The sequence below is a fragment of the Charadrius vociferus genome, unplaced genomic scaffold, assembly GCF_000708025.1.
Source record: "Charadrius vociferus isolate BGI_N301 unplaced genomic scaffold, ASM70802v2 scaffold38, whole genome shotgun sequence".
NCBI classification, from domain to species: Eukaryota; Metazoa; Chordata; class Aves; order Charadriiformes; family Charadriidae; genus Charadrius; species Charadrius vociferus.
In genome coordinates, this window is record NW_009650176.1 from 1226777 (window position 1) to 1243331 (window position 16555).

The following is a 16555-nucleotide window of genomic DNA, read 5'->3' on the forward strand; positions in this document are numbered from 1 at the left end:
GGCGGCCGCGGGATGCGTGTGCTGCAGAGAGCAGAAGGGGAGAAAACCGGTCATGGGCAGCGTCAAGTGTTTGGGGTCGGTGTGTTTGGTTGTTGTTTTTTTTTTGGTCTGTGTGTGGGTTTTTATATTTTTTTTTTTGAATATTCATAAAAACTGAAGTTTTGAGTCATGTCACTTGAACCAATCTGCTTCGTCAGTGCTTTGCCTGATGAGTATTTCAATTATTAATTGCTGTCGGAAGGCTGCTTGAGATAGGAAAGCGTTTCGGCCCGAGTGTTTGTCCTGTTCCGGCGGCGATGTCGGAAGCTTTGCCTTCTCTTTGTATTTTTTACAAGAAAGAAGTAAAAATTAAACAGAGATTTGAGCCCTGTAGTATCCACTCGGTTTCATGTGAAGATTTCCAGCCTTTTCGAGCACGAGCGTCTCTTGTGGTTTGGGAGCAGAGTGAGTGGGAGGGAGAAAATAGGTAGTGCCGGGTCTAATGAAACAGTAACATCAATTATTCCCCAGTGTGAGACCACTTAAATAAACTGCAGAGGTGGTTTTACTGTGGGAACCCATTTGCCAAATGAATTTAAGTTAAGAGAAAATATGTTTCTGACATTGCCTTTGGTTCTTGTTTGCCTGGAGACAAATTTTAAAAACACTTTCTGTGATGTTTTTGTTTTGCGTGTCAGATTCTGTTTGAGCAGAGCAAACCCAAGCTTTCCTGGCGAGTAGCAGCCATTAGCCAAGTGCTGGTTTTTACTGCCAGGCTACTCGTTTGTGGCTTTCTAAAGCGGTTCATAATGTCAGTGCCATGTGCCACTCACCGTGTGATGCCTAAAGGAACACAAGTGGTTGTTGGACTGGAGAGACGTGTTTGAAATTTTCTGTACTCATCTTTTATGTAATTAGGAAATCGTGAAAAGCATCAGTTTACTCAGGGTAAAACCCTTTTGTTAACTTGTCTTCTTTTTTTTTTTTTTTTTTCCCCTCCTAAGTGGCTATTTGGAGCTCATTCTCCAGTCATAGGATTTTCTCCTTCTTCAAGCGTGGAATTTGTTCCTGTGTTTCCACCTGTGTACACAGCTACAGTTCCACCTCACGCTGGGAAAAACTGGATCGATAAAAGGCTACCGAACTGCAAAGTAAGTCTGATCTTGGTATGTTGAAGTATTTTTAAGGCTAAAGTATATGAGTTGAAAAATGTTATGGGTTTTGTGAATTGTGAAGGGGTGTGAAAGGTCAGGCAAAACCCCGCGGAGGAGGAATGTTGTAAGGGACTGTTAATGGAGGAGGCTACTGCAGCTGTACATATCTTCACTTTTCTGAAGTTTTAAAAAGAGTAAAATGTCTTTGATATCTTTAATATATCTTCCTATCCTTAATATTTATCTTTATTATGCTAAGTAGAATGTTTTAATTTTACTATGGCATGGGATTAGGAGAGTTTTCCATTCTCCCTGTCTTCTTGGCACCTCCACTGTTCATTCCTAAAAGGGATGTTGTGGTACAGCGGCGGCGTCACCGCGAGCGCTGCCACCTCCCCGGCGCCAGGGTGTGGGTCCTGTGCCCTTGTCCTGCCCACAGTTACCTACATCTGTACATTCACCTACCTGAATAATCAAATCGCGGCTTTGAGACTCCATCCCGTTGCCCTCCCTCCTGCCCCTCTCTGCAGCCCGGCGGGCGGTGCGGTCCCTGGATCGCAGGTGGACGGATGGATGGCGCTGGAGTAGCTGTGTTTGGGCACAGTTGCCTTCAGCTGTTCTTTCCTTTTTGTGGTGCTGCATCAGCTGATTAGTCGTGTTAAAAGCCGGTTAATTTTTAAACGGTCAGCTAAACGCAGCCTACAACACTGATGGAGCAGAAATCAATCTATTTTTGCAAGTTTGTCCACAAGTTGAGATACTGCCTGTATTGTAATGGAGTTAAAGATACCACATTCTCACTTTTATGTCTGCATTTTGTATCTCGAACCTTAACATTCTTTTATTCACTTGTGTTGGACAGATATACTTGAATAATGCATTTGCTCTGGATTCCGCGTGGATACATCCTGAGGAATCGCGGCTCTTCCAGGGAAATGAGAAGCCTCTGTTAATGACCAATCAAGTGGCGATGGCTGTAGCCAGGCCAGCTGCTGCCTCCAGGCCTCTTCCCACAGTGGTGTTGGCACCTCAGCTGATACCAGGTCAGTAGGGCATAAATAATTAAGTATTTACTTTTTCTTTTTTTTTTTTTTTTAATGCATCTTCCCAAAGACGCGTAAGCCATTTTCTAAAGTAAGGGTTGCGTTCCATTCAGCTGAAAATCGCCTGCGCGGTCTGAACCTTGATGGCAAAGTGAGTTTCATCCTCTAAATTACTGTTAAAGAAAGAAAAGTTCATCTGTGATTATAGAAGATTGTGACAGATTTTTCCACAACTTGTTGTGGACTTCTGGAATGCAAGGGCCAGTCGCTCCCAGCATATACATACATACATGCATACAGCCCAACATGGTTCATGTGTAATGCTCCTTTTGGCTGCTAATTTTAAGGATTTGGTGGGGTCTCTGCAGACTTCTATCAGTAGAGAAGAGCGATTGATCCATCATCTCGTTAAGACTCAGTTATGCGCAATGATATTTGTGAAATAAATTCCATTAATCTGCACAGCTCAGGTATGTCCCAGCTGTTGACAGAAAAGCTGAGCTTTTTGCTTGGAAAAGGACAGAAAATGCCTTGTGGTAAAGCTGGATCCCTCTGGTTTGGTGCTGCAGTAGGAATTTGAAATAGCAGTTGTCTCATAGAAAACGTTAAGAAGTAAAACGCTGCCGATGTTCCAAGCCCCTAATATCTGTCCTTAAATTCGGAATGGGGATATTCTTATTGGCTGGCTGTCAGGGTTTCTGCCTTCCTTAGATGGAAGAGGCCTCTTACTGTGGTCTTCGCCCTACAAAGTCCGAAATGCCAGGGAGTTCCCTTTGTATTTCGCCAGTAGCGTGGGGATACAGTGAGAGTGTACTGGAAGAGATCCGTACTGTTTGGGTTCGTTTGCCAGGCTGATTAATTAGCAGTGAATATTGTTCTGTATTGAAACATGTTGAGCCGCTCGCATCGGTTCCATATTTTGATGTTTTAGCAAGCAGGTGCAGTAAGCTGCCTTCCCCTCCTGCCAGCATCGCCCGATGCTCAACTGGAGAGCTGCTGGGCAGCGCTGGGGAGGGGGGATGGCCATGGTGGAACCTATTCCATGGGTGCACTCCCCCCCGGGACACCTGGGGACAGTCCGGCTCCGCTGCCGGCGGGAGGCACCGCTCCAGCCCTCTTCGTAAGGACTGGTGCGATGGCGGTGTTCTGTGTGGGGGAGCAACAGCCTGGCCTCTGCTTATGTACGTTTAGAACATCACAGTAGTTTCAGCAAACATACAATCATAGAATGGTTTGGGTTGGAAAGGACCTTGAAGATCATCGAGTTCCACCCCCTGCCATGGTCCAACCTCCCACCAGCCCAGGTTGCCCAAGGCCACCTCCAGCCTGGCCTTGAACACCTCCAGGGATGGGGCCTCAACAACCTCTCTGGGCAACCTGTGCCAGTGCCTCACCACCTTCACAGGGAAAAACTTCTTCCTAATGTTTAATCTAAACCTGCCCTCTTCCAGTTTGAAGCCATTCCCCCTCGTCCTGTCACTCCATGCCCCAGTAAAAAGTCCCTCCCCAGCTCTCCTGGAGCCCCTTTAGGCACTGGAAGGCGGCAATAAGGTCTCCCCGGAGCCTTCTCTTCTCCAGGCTGAACAGCCCCAACTCTCTCAGCCTCTCCTCATAGGAGAGCTGCTCCAGCCCTTGGGTCATCCTTGTGGCTCTCCTCTGGACACGCTCCAGCAGGTCCATGTCCTTCTTACGTTGGGGCCTGCAGAGCTGGATGCAGTACTCCAGGTGGGGTCTCACCAGAGTGGAGTAGAGGGGCAGGATCCCCTCCCTTGACCTGCTGGCCACGCTTCTTTTGATGCAGCCCGGGATACGGTTGGTACATACCATATACTTTGTCACATACTGTATTTCGGACATAGAGCAGTGGGTCAGGGAAGAGCCTGGCGGGACAGGGGCGTTCATTCCCAGCCTCCTGCCACCTTTGCGGTGTAAGTAGCACAATGAGAAGAAGTTTTTCTTCCCCCCGGACAATACATGCATGCTGGAGCCTGTTTGCGCAGGAGATTTTCGGCTGGACCCGAACTCTTCCTCCAGCAGCGCGCTCAGCCTTGGCTGCCCCCACTCGGGACACCCCCTGAGCCGCCCTTCGGGGGGGGGAGGGGAGTAGTGCAGGGAGGAGCACGAAGACCCCCAACCGTCTTTCTCCATCTTCCCACCCCTCTCGGAATCCCGTTTCTGAGGGACACGATGGATGCTCACCCAGCACCGCCGCCGGCCACGCGCGAGCTCCTGGGAAGAGCGCACGGCGCGGGCGCTGCTGCGGGGTGGCAGTGGGTTACGGCGGAGCTTGGAGTATTTCCTGGGTAACCTTTACGCTTAATATGAAGAGTAATAAAAATACCGAGAGCCAATTGCTTAGTTAAGTGGTTTAAAGTGAGACGTTAATAAGCTTTTTTTGCAGGCTCTGTAGCCGTTCTGTCTTAGGGCAGATTTGCCTTCCACAGTTATCGGTAATGATATAATTGTTTTCTCAATGTATCAGCAACGCTGCGGAGATAAAGGCACGAGGCACTGGAGTCTGGTGGATGGTAATGCGCAGTGTTTACCGCCTGCGAGCTGCAGCTACGAGAAGGTGTTATTTTCTGTAAGAAAAGGAAGCAGCTATTATTCTCGCGCATATTGCAAAACATGAATGTATGTACTTACCATTTTGTGTATCTAAAGCGAACGGTGACATTTTATTTTCCCACCTAGGAATGATAGCTTGTTTTATGTCTACTGGATAGTGCATTTTATTTATTTATTTTTTTGTGAGGAAAGCGGTGCCTAGATATTTTTGCAGAGAAAGGATTAATATTTTTGTCTCCTGCGTTGTGCTCTCTACCATGCTGATGAAGTCAGGGCTGGTTTGGTCCCGAGTCAGGTGTGCTCCAATGGCATCTGTTCCTTCCGCACATCCCCATGCGGTTGGTGGCTGCTGGATGTGGGGTGAGGGACCACCGGCAGGACCCTTTGGTGGCACCAGTTAGATGAAAGCTGTAGCCCTCTGGTACGTGATGTTCTGTGCTTTTACTGCTGTTGATGCTATTTTAATTGGTTGAAGTTCTTGCAGTTTTGCATTCCTGGCTCTCAAGAGCATGGCGGGCAGTGGTTCCTTGCAAAGCGGGTGTCCCTATTGGTGTGTTGGAGAAGGTTTTCCCAGACAAGCCTGGAGAACAAGGCTTGCATCCAGCCTCCTGTGAGGGAGGGAGCAGGAGATGCACATGGAAAGGTGTTGTCCCTTCAAGAAGCGAAGTTCCCTAGAAAAGTTTCACGAGCTGCTGGTGGCGAGCGCTGAGCAGAGCCTGTGGCTGGCCTGGAGAGCGAGGGGACCATCGTGGTGGAGGCCATCAGAAATGCCAGGATTTTGTTATGGTGAGATGGTGGCTCTCAGCTTATAGCCCTTGGATGGAGAGCAGTCCTAAGGAGAAGGACCTGGGGGTGCTGATTGATGAGGAGCTCTACACGATCCAGCCATGTGAGCTCACAGCCCAGAAGGCCGACCTGGGCTGCATCAGAATTGTGGCCAGCAGGGCGAGGGGGGGATTGTGCCCCTCTGCTCCGCTCGGGAGAGACCCCACCTGGAGTGCTGCATCCAGCTCTGGAGTCCCCAACATAGGAAGGACACGGAGCTGTTGGAGTGGGGCCAGAGGAGGCCCCGGAGATGCTGGGAGGGCTGGAGCCCCTCTGCTGGGAGGACAGGCTGGGAGAGTTGGGGGGTTCAGCCTGGAGAAGAGAAGGCGAAAAAGGGGAGAGCTCAGAGCCCCTTCCAGTGCCTAAAGGGGCTCCAGGAGAGCTGGGGAGGGACTCTTTCCAAGGGCATGGAGTGATGGGATGAGGGGGAATGGCTTCAAACTGGAAGAGGGGAGCCAGCTTGGAGCAACCTGGGCTGGTGGGAGGTGACCCTGTCCAGGGCAGGGGGTGGGACTGGATGGCCTTTGAGGTCCCTTCCAACCCAAACCATTCTGTGATTCTGTGAAATCCATGTTTGCCTCCTGCTTGCTGCAGGGTGATGGTGAAAGGCAAGGTTGGCGAGTCGGTGTCTCCTGTAATTGTGAGGATGGTCCCGCATCGCGCAGTCGGGCAGCTGCAGGGACGGAACGGTGTCTGGCTCTGCAGGAGAGCCCCGTGCTGTGCAGTACGGCTCTGTGATAGACCCAACGGTGTGGAGGGACTCCAGTAGAACCAGTAATAGAATGTCATTACTGGGCTCCTTATTGCAGACCTCAACACTCTGCAGCTCGTTCCAGGGTATCATGCTGTGAGCAGATGGTCTGCGTGGAGACCTGGGAATTCTGCAGGGAGACCCTCAGCCTATGGTGAGGGTTTCCATCCACACCTGAACCAAGTCCCGGCCCCAGCCGGTGCTGCAAGCGCACAAAAATGAAGGTTGCTTCTTTTAATGTTGCCAAAGGCTTATTGAATGAGTACCCTGAATACCCTCAGGAGGTTCCAGGGGTGGAAGTTGTGGGCAGTGGCTCAGCAGCAATTTGGAGACGTGTAACCTCGAAAACAGAGTGTCTATGGTGCAGGGGCTTCGGCCAGGTTGTTGGGTAGATGGAACCTGGATGTTGCCTTCTGCGCTTCTACTCAGAGCACAGTAAAATCCACCATTTGAACATCTGTTTTCAGTTTGAAATGTTTGACAGTCCTCAAATGGATTTTTTTTTTTTTTACACATTTCAGCAGAAATTGCATTTTCTTACTGATCTTGAGTGTTGTACTGGCCCTGGTACCATGGACGTCTTCAGTAATAGCTGTGAAGGTGTGTGCAAGAAGAATGCATTATGGCAAACGGACTGCATTCTCAGAGGTCTCCTTCAGGGAGCCGTGAGTGCCGGGAGGAGATGCTGAAGAGGTGAACGCCTTCTAATGGTTTTCATCTTTAGCAAAATGCTCAGAATATTATTTTTTTTTTCATTTACAACGGGAGCAACCTAACCTGGAATGTAGACTTTCAGTGTTGATTTCCTTGAAGGAAAATACTTGTCTTAAATCAGATGGGTTTTTTCTTTGACTTTTCAATAGTAAATATTTTCTGGTACGTTGCTGCCTCTACACTTCTGCACTGTCTCTTTGCTCAGATGCAATCTCTGCTCTTTCATCCACTGACGTTGAAATCAGAAATAGCAGAATGAGGGGTTCGTGTATATTCTTTCACCAAATTGCTCCAACATTACCAATCCTATGTATAGATTAAAATTTTGATCCTTCTTATTTCCCTTTTCTTTCTTTTAATCCCACTAATCTCTGCAGAACTGAACCGATATTTTTCATAGCAAGTATCAGGATTAGAATTGATATGCATGTACACATGTATGTACAGGTAGAGTTTTCTCGGTAGTTTCAGTTTAAATTTCAGACATTACAAATCTGTGAAGAAACGTGGTTGCTTTGTGTTAAATTTGGGTTCCGTTCTCGTGTAGTTTTTAGCAGTTTTGAAAAACATGAGACAGAACCTCCGACCTTCTCTGTTTCCTAGCCAGCAGCATTGTACCTGAAGCACGTGTGTGTATATAAGTAGTCGGGTTTTGGGCCTCTCAAACTGGATTCGCTTATAAGTACTGTGCGGTGCCAGGGCTCGCTGTTTGTAAAACGAGAATAGCACTGCAGGCACCTGAATATTCCTGAAATGCCATGAAAACCCCTCTTTGTCTGTGGAGCACTCGGGCACTGCGGAGACGAGCGCTTTATTAACTCTCTGGGAATGCTTGACTTTAATCACAGCCTTTAAAAACTTCTTGTTGTCCTTATTAAGTTTGTGCTTTTTTTTCGTGCTTTTCCTGTTATTTATGCAAAACAAGTGCAAACTTTAGTCCAATTAAGGTTTGTTTGTTGGGGTTTTTTGTTGTTTTTTTTTTCTCCTACTTAAATTGCAGAAATAAAACTACATGTAATGTGTTTACGGGCAAGGCTTGTAGTTCTCCCCCTTTCATAATACTGTCCTACCCGGCCCCAAGACCTCATTGTAAAGAAATCCAGACCCTTCTGTGATTTGCAGCGGCTGTTCGTGTTTGTGGGGAGCCAGGTATTTGTTGCGTAGGAGCAAAAAAGTGATGGTCTTAGTGGCAGACTCGTTCAGTTTACAAATGCAAAAGACAATAAGCTTTTTTCCCTCCCTTTGGGCTTCGGGAGGTCGGGATATCAGCATGTTTTCCTTTGCATTGGGATAAATACGCTATTTAAGTCGATCCATTGCTTCTGTTTCTTGCCTCGCGTGCCCGGTGGCAGCCGCCGTCTCGGACCACGTGCGATTTGGGGAGCAGCGGTTCCCGGTGCTGTAAGTGTCTGCGCTGCAGGTCTGGCACGAGTTTGTGCGGGGGCAAAAAGGCAAAGCTCCTTCCAAGGGGTGTCGGAAGCCGCCGTTGGATTCGGGACTGGCGCCAAGCCCTGACCTGTGCGGGGATGTCGCAATGCGGGGGATGGACACGGCAATGGGGAGGGGATATTGCAAAGGGGGGGCAGGAACCGGAGTGACGTCCCAGGCGGCTCTCGGGCACGGGGCGTTTATGAGTTGCCCTTCAGTGAAGTCTGCGTTGTGTGAGAAACGATGGGAGGGGATTAGCCAAGAACCATCTTCATGTGTCCATCTTCAAAGCTCAAACCCATCATTTCAAGGATGCACTTTGCTGAGGGAGAAAGGGCTATTTTTGTCCTGATTGGGAGTGCCGTCCTGACCCTGCCCAGTGCGGGGCTATATCTGGCTGTATTTTAGCCTATTTCAACTACCTTCTTTTTTTTCCCTCTCCATCAAAAGACAGGTGTCAGTTTTATTTCGGGTAAGAGTCTAATAAAGAACTGTTAGATGACAGACTTTAGTTTACAGACTACAGATGAAGGGAAAAGGAATCACAGAATCACAGACTGGTTTAGGTTGGAAGGGACCTTGAAGACCATCTCGTCCCACCCCTGCCCCGGGCAGGGACACCTCCCCCCAGCCCAGGTTGCTCCAAGCCCCGTCCAACCTGGCCTTGAACACCTCCAGGGATGGGGCAGCCACAGCTTCTCGGGGCAACCTGCCCCAGGGGCTCACCACCCCCACAGGAGAGAATTCCTTCCTCAGATCTCATCTAAATCTCCCCTCTTTCAGTTTAAAACCATTCCCCCTCATCCCATCACTCCCCTCCCTGACCCAGAGTCCCCCCCAGCTCTCCTGGAGCCCCTTTAGGCACTGGAAGGGGCTCTGAGCTTTCCCCTTTTTGGCCTTCTCTTCTCCAGGCTGAACCCCCCCAACTCTCCCAGCCTGTCCTCCCAGCAGAGGGGCTCCAGCCCTCCCAGCATCTCCGTGCCCTCCTCTGGCCCCGCTCCAACAGCTCCGTGTCCTTCTGCTGGTGGGACCCCCCGAGCTGGAGGCAGCACTGAGGGGGGTCTCCCCAGAGCAGAGCGCAGCAGAGGGGCACAATCCCCCCTCGCCCTGCTGGCCACGCTGCTGGGGATGCAGCCCGGGTAAGCTGGTGGCTTTCTGGGCTGCCATCACTGGCTTATGTTGAGTTTCTCATCCATCAACACCCCAGGTCCTTCTCCTTAGGGCTGCTCTTGATCCATTTTCCTCTGAGCCTGTATTTGTGCTTTGGATTGCCCTGGCCCAAATGTAGGACCTCGCACTGTTTAGAATTATCTCCGAATAAGCTCTTCGTTGCTTCTTCAACTGCTCACTGCTCTGCCGTTGCTTCACATGAAACAGTGCTGCCCGTCTTGCATGTTCCCCTCATCCGTTTGCTTGAGAAGAGCGGAGCTGGAAGGCTGGGGATGGGCACTGGAACGGGGTTTGGTATTTCAGCAGACACGTCTTACCTTTCTCCCCAGGATATAGAGGGATTCAGCAAAAACAGATTTGGGCAAACTACCATCGCTAGGAAAAAAAATTGCAGTTTTTCTTCCCTCAAGGGCGTATTTAAGGTACTATTTTACTGCTATTTTCAAGTCATTTTACTCTTGAAATTGTGTAAATTTGGGGTGATTAATGATGACTCTAAAAAGCCCTTTCAGAAAGGTTTTGGAAATACTTACGGCAAAATCTGGTTTGTTCCTGAGAAGAACTTCTCTCCAGCTTGGCTGGGTGCCGATGAAAGCCCCCGGCTCTCCACAACTCCTGGGCCAGCTTCCAGTCGCTTTGGCAAATCAGACATTATGTTGGAGGTGGATAGATTGCGGAGATGACCGCTCAGTTGACTGCAAAGCGAGAGAGCGCGCTCGCTGACCCCCGGACAGCCTGTCCCTGCTCTCCTCTCACGGATTACCAGTTAGAGGGGTAGTCCTTTCTTCACGGAATTATTTAGCAGGAGAGAGGGAGAGAGAACTTCATCAAAGGCGGGGAAATCACCAAAACTTCTCTTTCAACTGACTGATGAAACTTTAATAAGGGAATTGATGAAACTTTAATAAGGAAGCCCTGCTTCAGGAGCGTTACTCATCTGTGCTGGTGGAAGACTTCGGCTACCCAAGCAACCAAGGCTTACATTATTTTCCTGCTTTCCTGGGCTCTTTGGGGAAATTGCATCTTCTTCTCCAAAATAAAAGAATCAAATGAGAAGTAAACAACCTTTCTGCTCCCCTACCCTGTAGGAAACCAGTAGAAAAGTCATTTTTCTAGACAACATTAGTTTTCATAAGATTTACAGAAGATGTTTTATTGATTTTTTTTTTATTTATTTATTTTTTTTTTTCCCCAACTGCCAACAGCTGGAATGAGGAAGGAGTGCAGGCGTGGGGAGGGCAGGTGTTTAACCTCACCTAACGGCCTGTGGAGAATCAAGAAATGGCTGTTAAACAGTGAGATTAGTTGGACACAAATTTATTGTTATTTATTTATTATTGTTCAGCCTGGAGAAGAGAAGGCTCTGGGAGGACCTTAGAGACCCTTCCAGTGCCTAAAGGGGCTCCCGGAGAGCTGGGGAGGGACTTTTTCCAAGGGCATGGAGTGATAGGACGAGGGGGAATGGCTTCAAACTGGAAGAGGGGAGATGGAGATGAGATATGAGGAAGAAATGTTTCCCTGTGCGGGCGGTGATCCCCTGGGGCAGGTTGCCCCGAGAAGCTGTGGCTGCCTCATCCCTGGAGGTGTTCAAGGCCAGGTTGGACGGGGCTTGGAGCAACCTGGGCTGGGGGGAGGTGGCCTTGCCTGGGGCGGGGGTGGCACTGGATGAGCTTTAAGGTCTCTTCCCACCCAAACCATTCTATGATATTTTTTTTTTTTTTAATTTCTATTGTGACTGTGGCAGAATAATCTGTTATTCATCTTTCCATGGTTTAATCACCAAAACTTCAATATCTGTGGGTTGTTTTTTTTTTGCTTGTGAGCTTGTTAATTAGTGCACATGCAGGTGTTTTAAATAAATTCTCTTGGAATTGACAAATGCAGTAGAAATAATAGGACGTTCTATTGTGATGCTTACTGAAAATATTTGACTCCTGTTTTGTTAATGCAGAGCTTATTTTGCTGGCAAATAACTGTTTATAAAGAGTTAGGAGCAAAGCTGCCAGAATTAGTATAACAGATAGCCTCAGGAGCCCCAATTAGCTGCAACCAAAGGAGGGTCCTTTCCAAAAAGCACTGACCTGCTCCTACCCCAACGCCAGCTGAGAGCAGAACACCACTTGGCACCTCAAAGTCAGAACTTTTTAGGTGGCTGGAGGCAGAGCAGCACAGAGAAGCCTGGATGGAGTGTCTGGGCTTGGGAGCTGGGCAGGGAATCATAGAATCACAGAAGGGTTTGGGTTGGAAGGGACCTTGAAGACCATCCAGTGCCACCCCCTGCCCTGGGCAGGGACACCTCCCCCCAGCCCAGGTTGCTCCAAGCCCCGTCCAACCTGGCCTTGAACACCTCCAGGGATGGGGCAGCCACAGCTTCTCGGGGCAACCTGCCCCAGGGGATCACCGCCCGCACAGGAGAGAATTTCTTCCTCAGATCTCATCTCGATCTCCCCTCTTCCACTCCAGCCCTCCCAGCATCTCCGGGGCCTCCTCTGGCCCCGCTCCAGCAGGTCCATGCCCTTCCTATGTTGGGGGCTCCAGAGGTGGATGCAGTACTCCCGGTGGGGTGTCATGAAAGCAGAGTAGAGGGGCACAATCCCCCTTCGCCCTGCTGGCCACACTTCTGATGCAGCCTAGGATACAGTTGGGCCTTCTGGGCTGCGATCGCCCATTGCCGGCTCATGTTGAGCTTCTCATCCACCAACACCCCCAGGGCCTTCTCCTCAGGGCTGCTCTCCAGCCATTCCCTGCCCAGTCTGGAGTTGTGCTTGGCATTGCCCTGACCCAGGACGTTGCACTTGGCCTTGTTGAACTGCATGCGGTTGGCATGGGCCCACCTCTCCAGCATGTCCAGGTCCTGCTGGATGGTATATGCCCTGAACTGGGCTTGCTGGGCTGTGGGGGGCTGTGCCTCCCCCCCGGGGCCCCCATGGCCACCCTTACTGTGGCCACAAGCCCAACCCCGGCTTTCCTCGCAGGGACCCACGCTGGGGAAGAACTCCCACAAACTTGCCGAACACCTCAATGAGGAGTTGGAGCAGATAGGGATTCCTTTTTTTTTTGATTTTTTTTTTTTTTTTCAGAGCTGCAGTTGGCTCTTACTGCCTGAAGGATTTCCACATGAACTGAAAACATTTGCTAAATGACATAATAAGCTAATGATTGCTTAATTTTTGAATACATAGCTCAGTTGTAGAGGGAGCAACAGCTGGTGTTTGTCAAATTAGGTTCTCTCCTTAAGATTTTTTACTCCTCATTTTCTTGTTTATTTAACATATTTAGCCAAGATTGAGCTCTGAAGGTCTTCCCCCTGAGCTGGTTAGACTTAAAGGTAAATGTTACAGAGCATAAAGAGCTTTTGAGCCTGGATTTGGGGGGGTTCTGAGCTCCCAGGTGAAACCATTTGAAGTTTCCTGCAGGGTGTGTTTTCAAGATGATGGGACCTAAAACTTGCAAAACTCAGGTATTTGCACGTGTACTACAGGGCAGGGAACAGGCGCGTTGGATGGCGAGTAGAGCAAATAACCAAAACATTCAGGTTTAAAATCAGACAACTTCTCTTTAGGAAAAGTCAGAATAAGGGTGGTTGTGTGTGGTTATGAAGCCGGGGGAGCTGAAGAAAGTGGCGGCCAATCTGCTCAAATATTTGACTTTTTTATTGAGGGTTTTCATTCGAATTTAATAACTCCACAGAGTTTATGTATGACTCACTACTGTCTTGTCCCTCTGGGCCATAATGGTATGTTCACATATATGGTGTTTTAATATCTACAAACGCACCAACCACAAACTGGAACTTTAAGAACAACGATTAGGAAAGGGGCTTTGAGAGTACTTAGAAAATGTATTATACAATATATTTGGAATGTAGTGTCTCGCTCAGGCGGCTGTGCAAGCGGCGGAGGCTGACGGACAAATGTTGCAGACTCTTGTTCTGTCTCGCGTCGCAATTCCGGAGGCTGACAGCATCATCCTCCGTACATCCGCTGGTTTCCAATTAAAAACAAAATCTGTTGTATCTCACCCTTCCACAGGTGGTTGCCAGAATAGCCTTAAACCCGTGGCTGGCAGTCAGACCCTGGCGTTGGCCACCGCCGCAATGGTGTCGGTGGAGCCCGAAGCCCCGCAGGGACCGTCGGTGCCGAGCGTCCAGCCCTGCCACGTGCTGACCTTCTCCCCTATCAAAATTCCAGTCTTGGCCTCGCCTTTTCCAGGTAAGGTCGCTTCTGATGACACTAATAAGCAGCTTTTTATATCGACTTTGCAACAGAGAGAGGCTTCTGAGCGCGAGTCTTGCTGTCGATGAGCTTTGGTGAATTGAATATTCAGGGGATGTAGGTGGCATTACTGTCCTCCAGAATTCAAGTTATTTTTTATGGTGCTGCGTAGAAGCGTGCTCTGAAATTGTGTGTTAAAAGTGAGCTCAAAACTCCACCCGCGTGCGCGGTGCGTATGTCGCTGTGGGGTTTGCGGGCGCTCCGTGGGCTGAGCCGCGTTCGGTCCTCTCGGTGCGTTCCGTGACAAAAAGGGGCCGTAACGCCACTGAGGCTTTGCAGCAGCGCCTCAGGATGCTGGCGTAAAATTTAGTAAAATTTTGTTAAGACTTAAGTAGATTGTTGGGGTGTTTAATTATAAAATATGCTGGAAGAAGGTAGCTGTGGCGTTGTATGCTTTCTGATGGGTTTGGATGTGGTTGTGTACTGGAAAAAATGCTATTTTCTTAGCATGGCTTTGTGTAACGACTTTGAATATGTTGGCTGGGGATGTACTACGGCGTCCTCGACTCGCTGCAGAAGGTCTGACTGATCTAAAGTCTTTCGGGTAGTTTTTGAAACAGTTTGTACTCTGAATGCTCAAGGCTATATTTAGAAAACTTATCTACCAATTACGTTAAAAATTTAAATGAGGGTGCATTTTCCATCTTTTTGGTACTTGGAGTGTAACACAGCAAGGCACAGCGAGATTGAATTTCGCAGAAGGGACGCGGTTATGATTTTCAGCGTTCAGATGAAATCTTTTCACGAGCAATGTGTGTCGGTAATTATTGTTCCTGGTGAGCAGCCATTGGAATCCCCCGGATAAACGCCTGCCAAAGGCGCTGGGGTTGTGTTTCGGGGGTCTGAAGAGCAAACTGGGAATAGAGGTACCATCCCTTCAGGCTTTGTCTCGAGAAAGGATGGCACCGAGATGGAGCAGGAGCGCGTGGCGGCCATCGGGGAGGGGTTGGGGGGTTCGCCGCGGGGTGGTGTTGGACCCACAGAAACCATTTTGCTTGTTTGTGAGTGACCCTCTGAGAGGAGAATCCAGAGGGGTAGAAAAAAAATCATTCTTTATCTGTGCTGAAAAGCAGACTTAACGCGCCAGACGGCCTCTTCCCTGCAGGGAGGTGCGCAGGGGCACGGGACGCCGGGGGTGCGCTCTGCGCGGGGGGTGTTGGACGCGATGGGACGCGGTGGCAGCGGGGCGCTCCGCCGCTTGGCGAACCGGCACGGCTCGGCCACGGTGAGCACGGCAGGCCGCCGTAATTGTTGCTTTCCTTTGCAACGAGCGTAAGATGGGCTATCAAATATCACGCGTTGAGTGCCTCGGCAATCATCCTATTATCAGTCACTCACAGTAAACCACGTGCTTCTGGGTGTTTTCTCCTACAGAATATATAGTAGCTTCTTAGAGAAGAACGGTTGGAAGTGCCCGGTCCGTGTACAATAAACTGGAGATGCGGCTCGCCGTTTTTCTCTATTAATCGCTGCCCCTGGAGGGAAGGCTGCTGCCTTCGCGTACGCTGACACAGAGCGCTTTTGTGAAATTCCTTTTTATTGTGCTGGCGGAGAAGGGGACTCGGAGGTGTTGGGTTTGGATGATCTTTGTCGGCACCGGCTTGACGAGGAGCGTCCCTCGCAGGTGCCAGGGGAGGGAGGGAGGGAGGGAGCCTTTGGGTGCCCGGGGGCAGCTCTGTGGCCGGGCTGCTCTCCCTGCCCGCGATGCTCTGCCTTAACTTGCAGGGAAAAAACACTCAGTTGGCCAAAGGCAGCTCTCTGCTGGGGGACATAAATGTCTCCATCGCCATATAAGTTAATGGCTGGGAAAGGGTGACGAAGGCGTAACCTAGCGTAGAGGCAATCCTGAGCGTGGAGCGTGCTTTATAACCCTGTCGGCCCCTCGGTTAAAAACATCCCTGCGTTGGCGTTTGTTAAAGACAACTTCTTGTTTTCAAAGAGAAATACATCTTGGAGAGAGCGTAATCTGCAGACCCCGGAGGCAGCTGCAGTTTTTGTGATCCATGTGCGATTTACAAAGTAACGTGGTAATTAATGAACTTTCCACATTCGCCTTGTCTAAAGTTTACTCAAGGCAATGTTCGTATAGTAGGAATGAACTTAGGGAACAAAAGATTAAATTATTTCTGACTTAAATCTACATGTATATTGGTGCCTGTGAGGCTGAACATTGTGTGCTTAGTTATACACTGTTAATTGGTTATACTGGAGATGGGTACTATGGTACTACCTTGTGCAGTACTGTGTTTCTAATCACAGCGGTTTGTTCAATCAATAATCTTGTAATTGAATATTTACTTTTAGGGAGGCCTTTAAATATGATTAGTTCTGCAGCCTTACCGTTGGGCTGTGTTACTTTGCTGCCGGCCTAATTAGTGAACTTGGTGAACTGGTAAGAAATGGGGAGTTTGTGAGACGGGGCGGGTGGTGCGGTGCAGCAGCGGGTGCCGGCGCTTTTCCAGTCTCCCAGCGGGAATTTCTTGGAGTTTCCCTGCAGCAAATCACCAGGTCCCGGGAGTTAAGGAGAACTCGTAGTACGCAGAACACGGTGATAATTTTCAGTTCATTTTAATACAATGTACTTTACATTTTGTAAAAGAAAATCAGAAGTAGAGCTGTAGTAGAGAGGAGGATATTTGGGGAATACGG

The 16555-nt window shown here is 49.2% G+C and overlaps 1 protein-coding gene across 1 annotated transcript in view; it reads left to right on the forward strand.

The window, feature by feature from the left end:
* TCERG1L (transcription elongation regulator 1-like) overlaps positions 1-16555 on the forward strand; it is a 96474-nt gene that overhangs the window by 4227 nt on the left and 75692 nt on the right. The window contains exons 3-5 of the mRNA XM_009892743.1: positions 984-1130; positions 1996-2176; positions 13664-13843. Of these exons, the coding sequence (XP_009891045.1) occupies positions 984-1130; positions 1996-2176; positions 13664-13843 (508 nt within the window). The remainder of the gene's footprint in view (positions 1-983; positions 1131-1995; positions 2177-13663; positions 13844-16555) is intronic.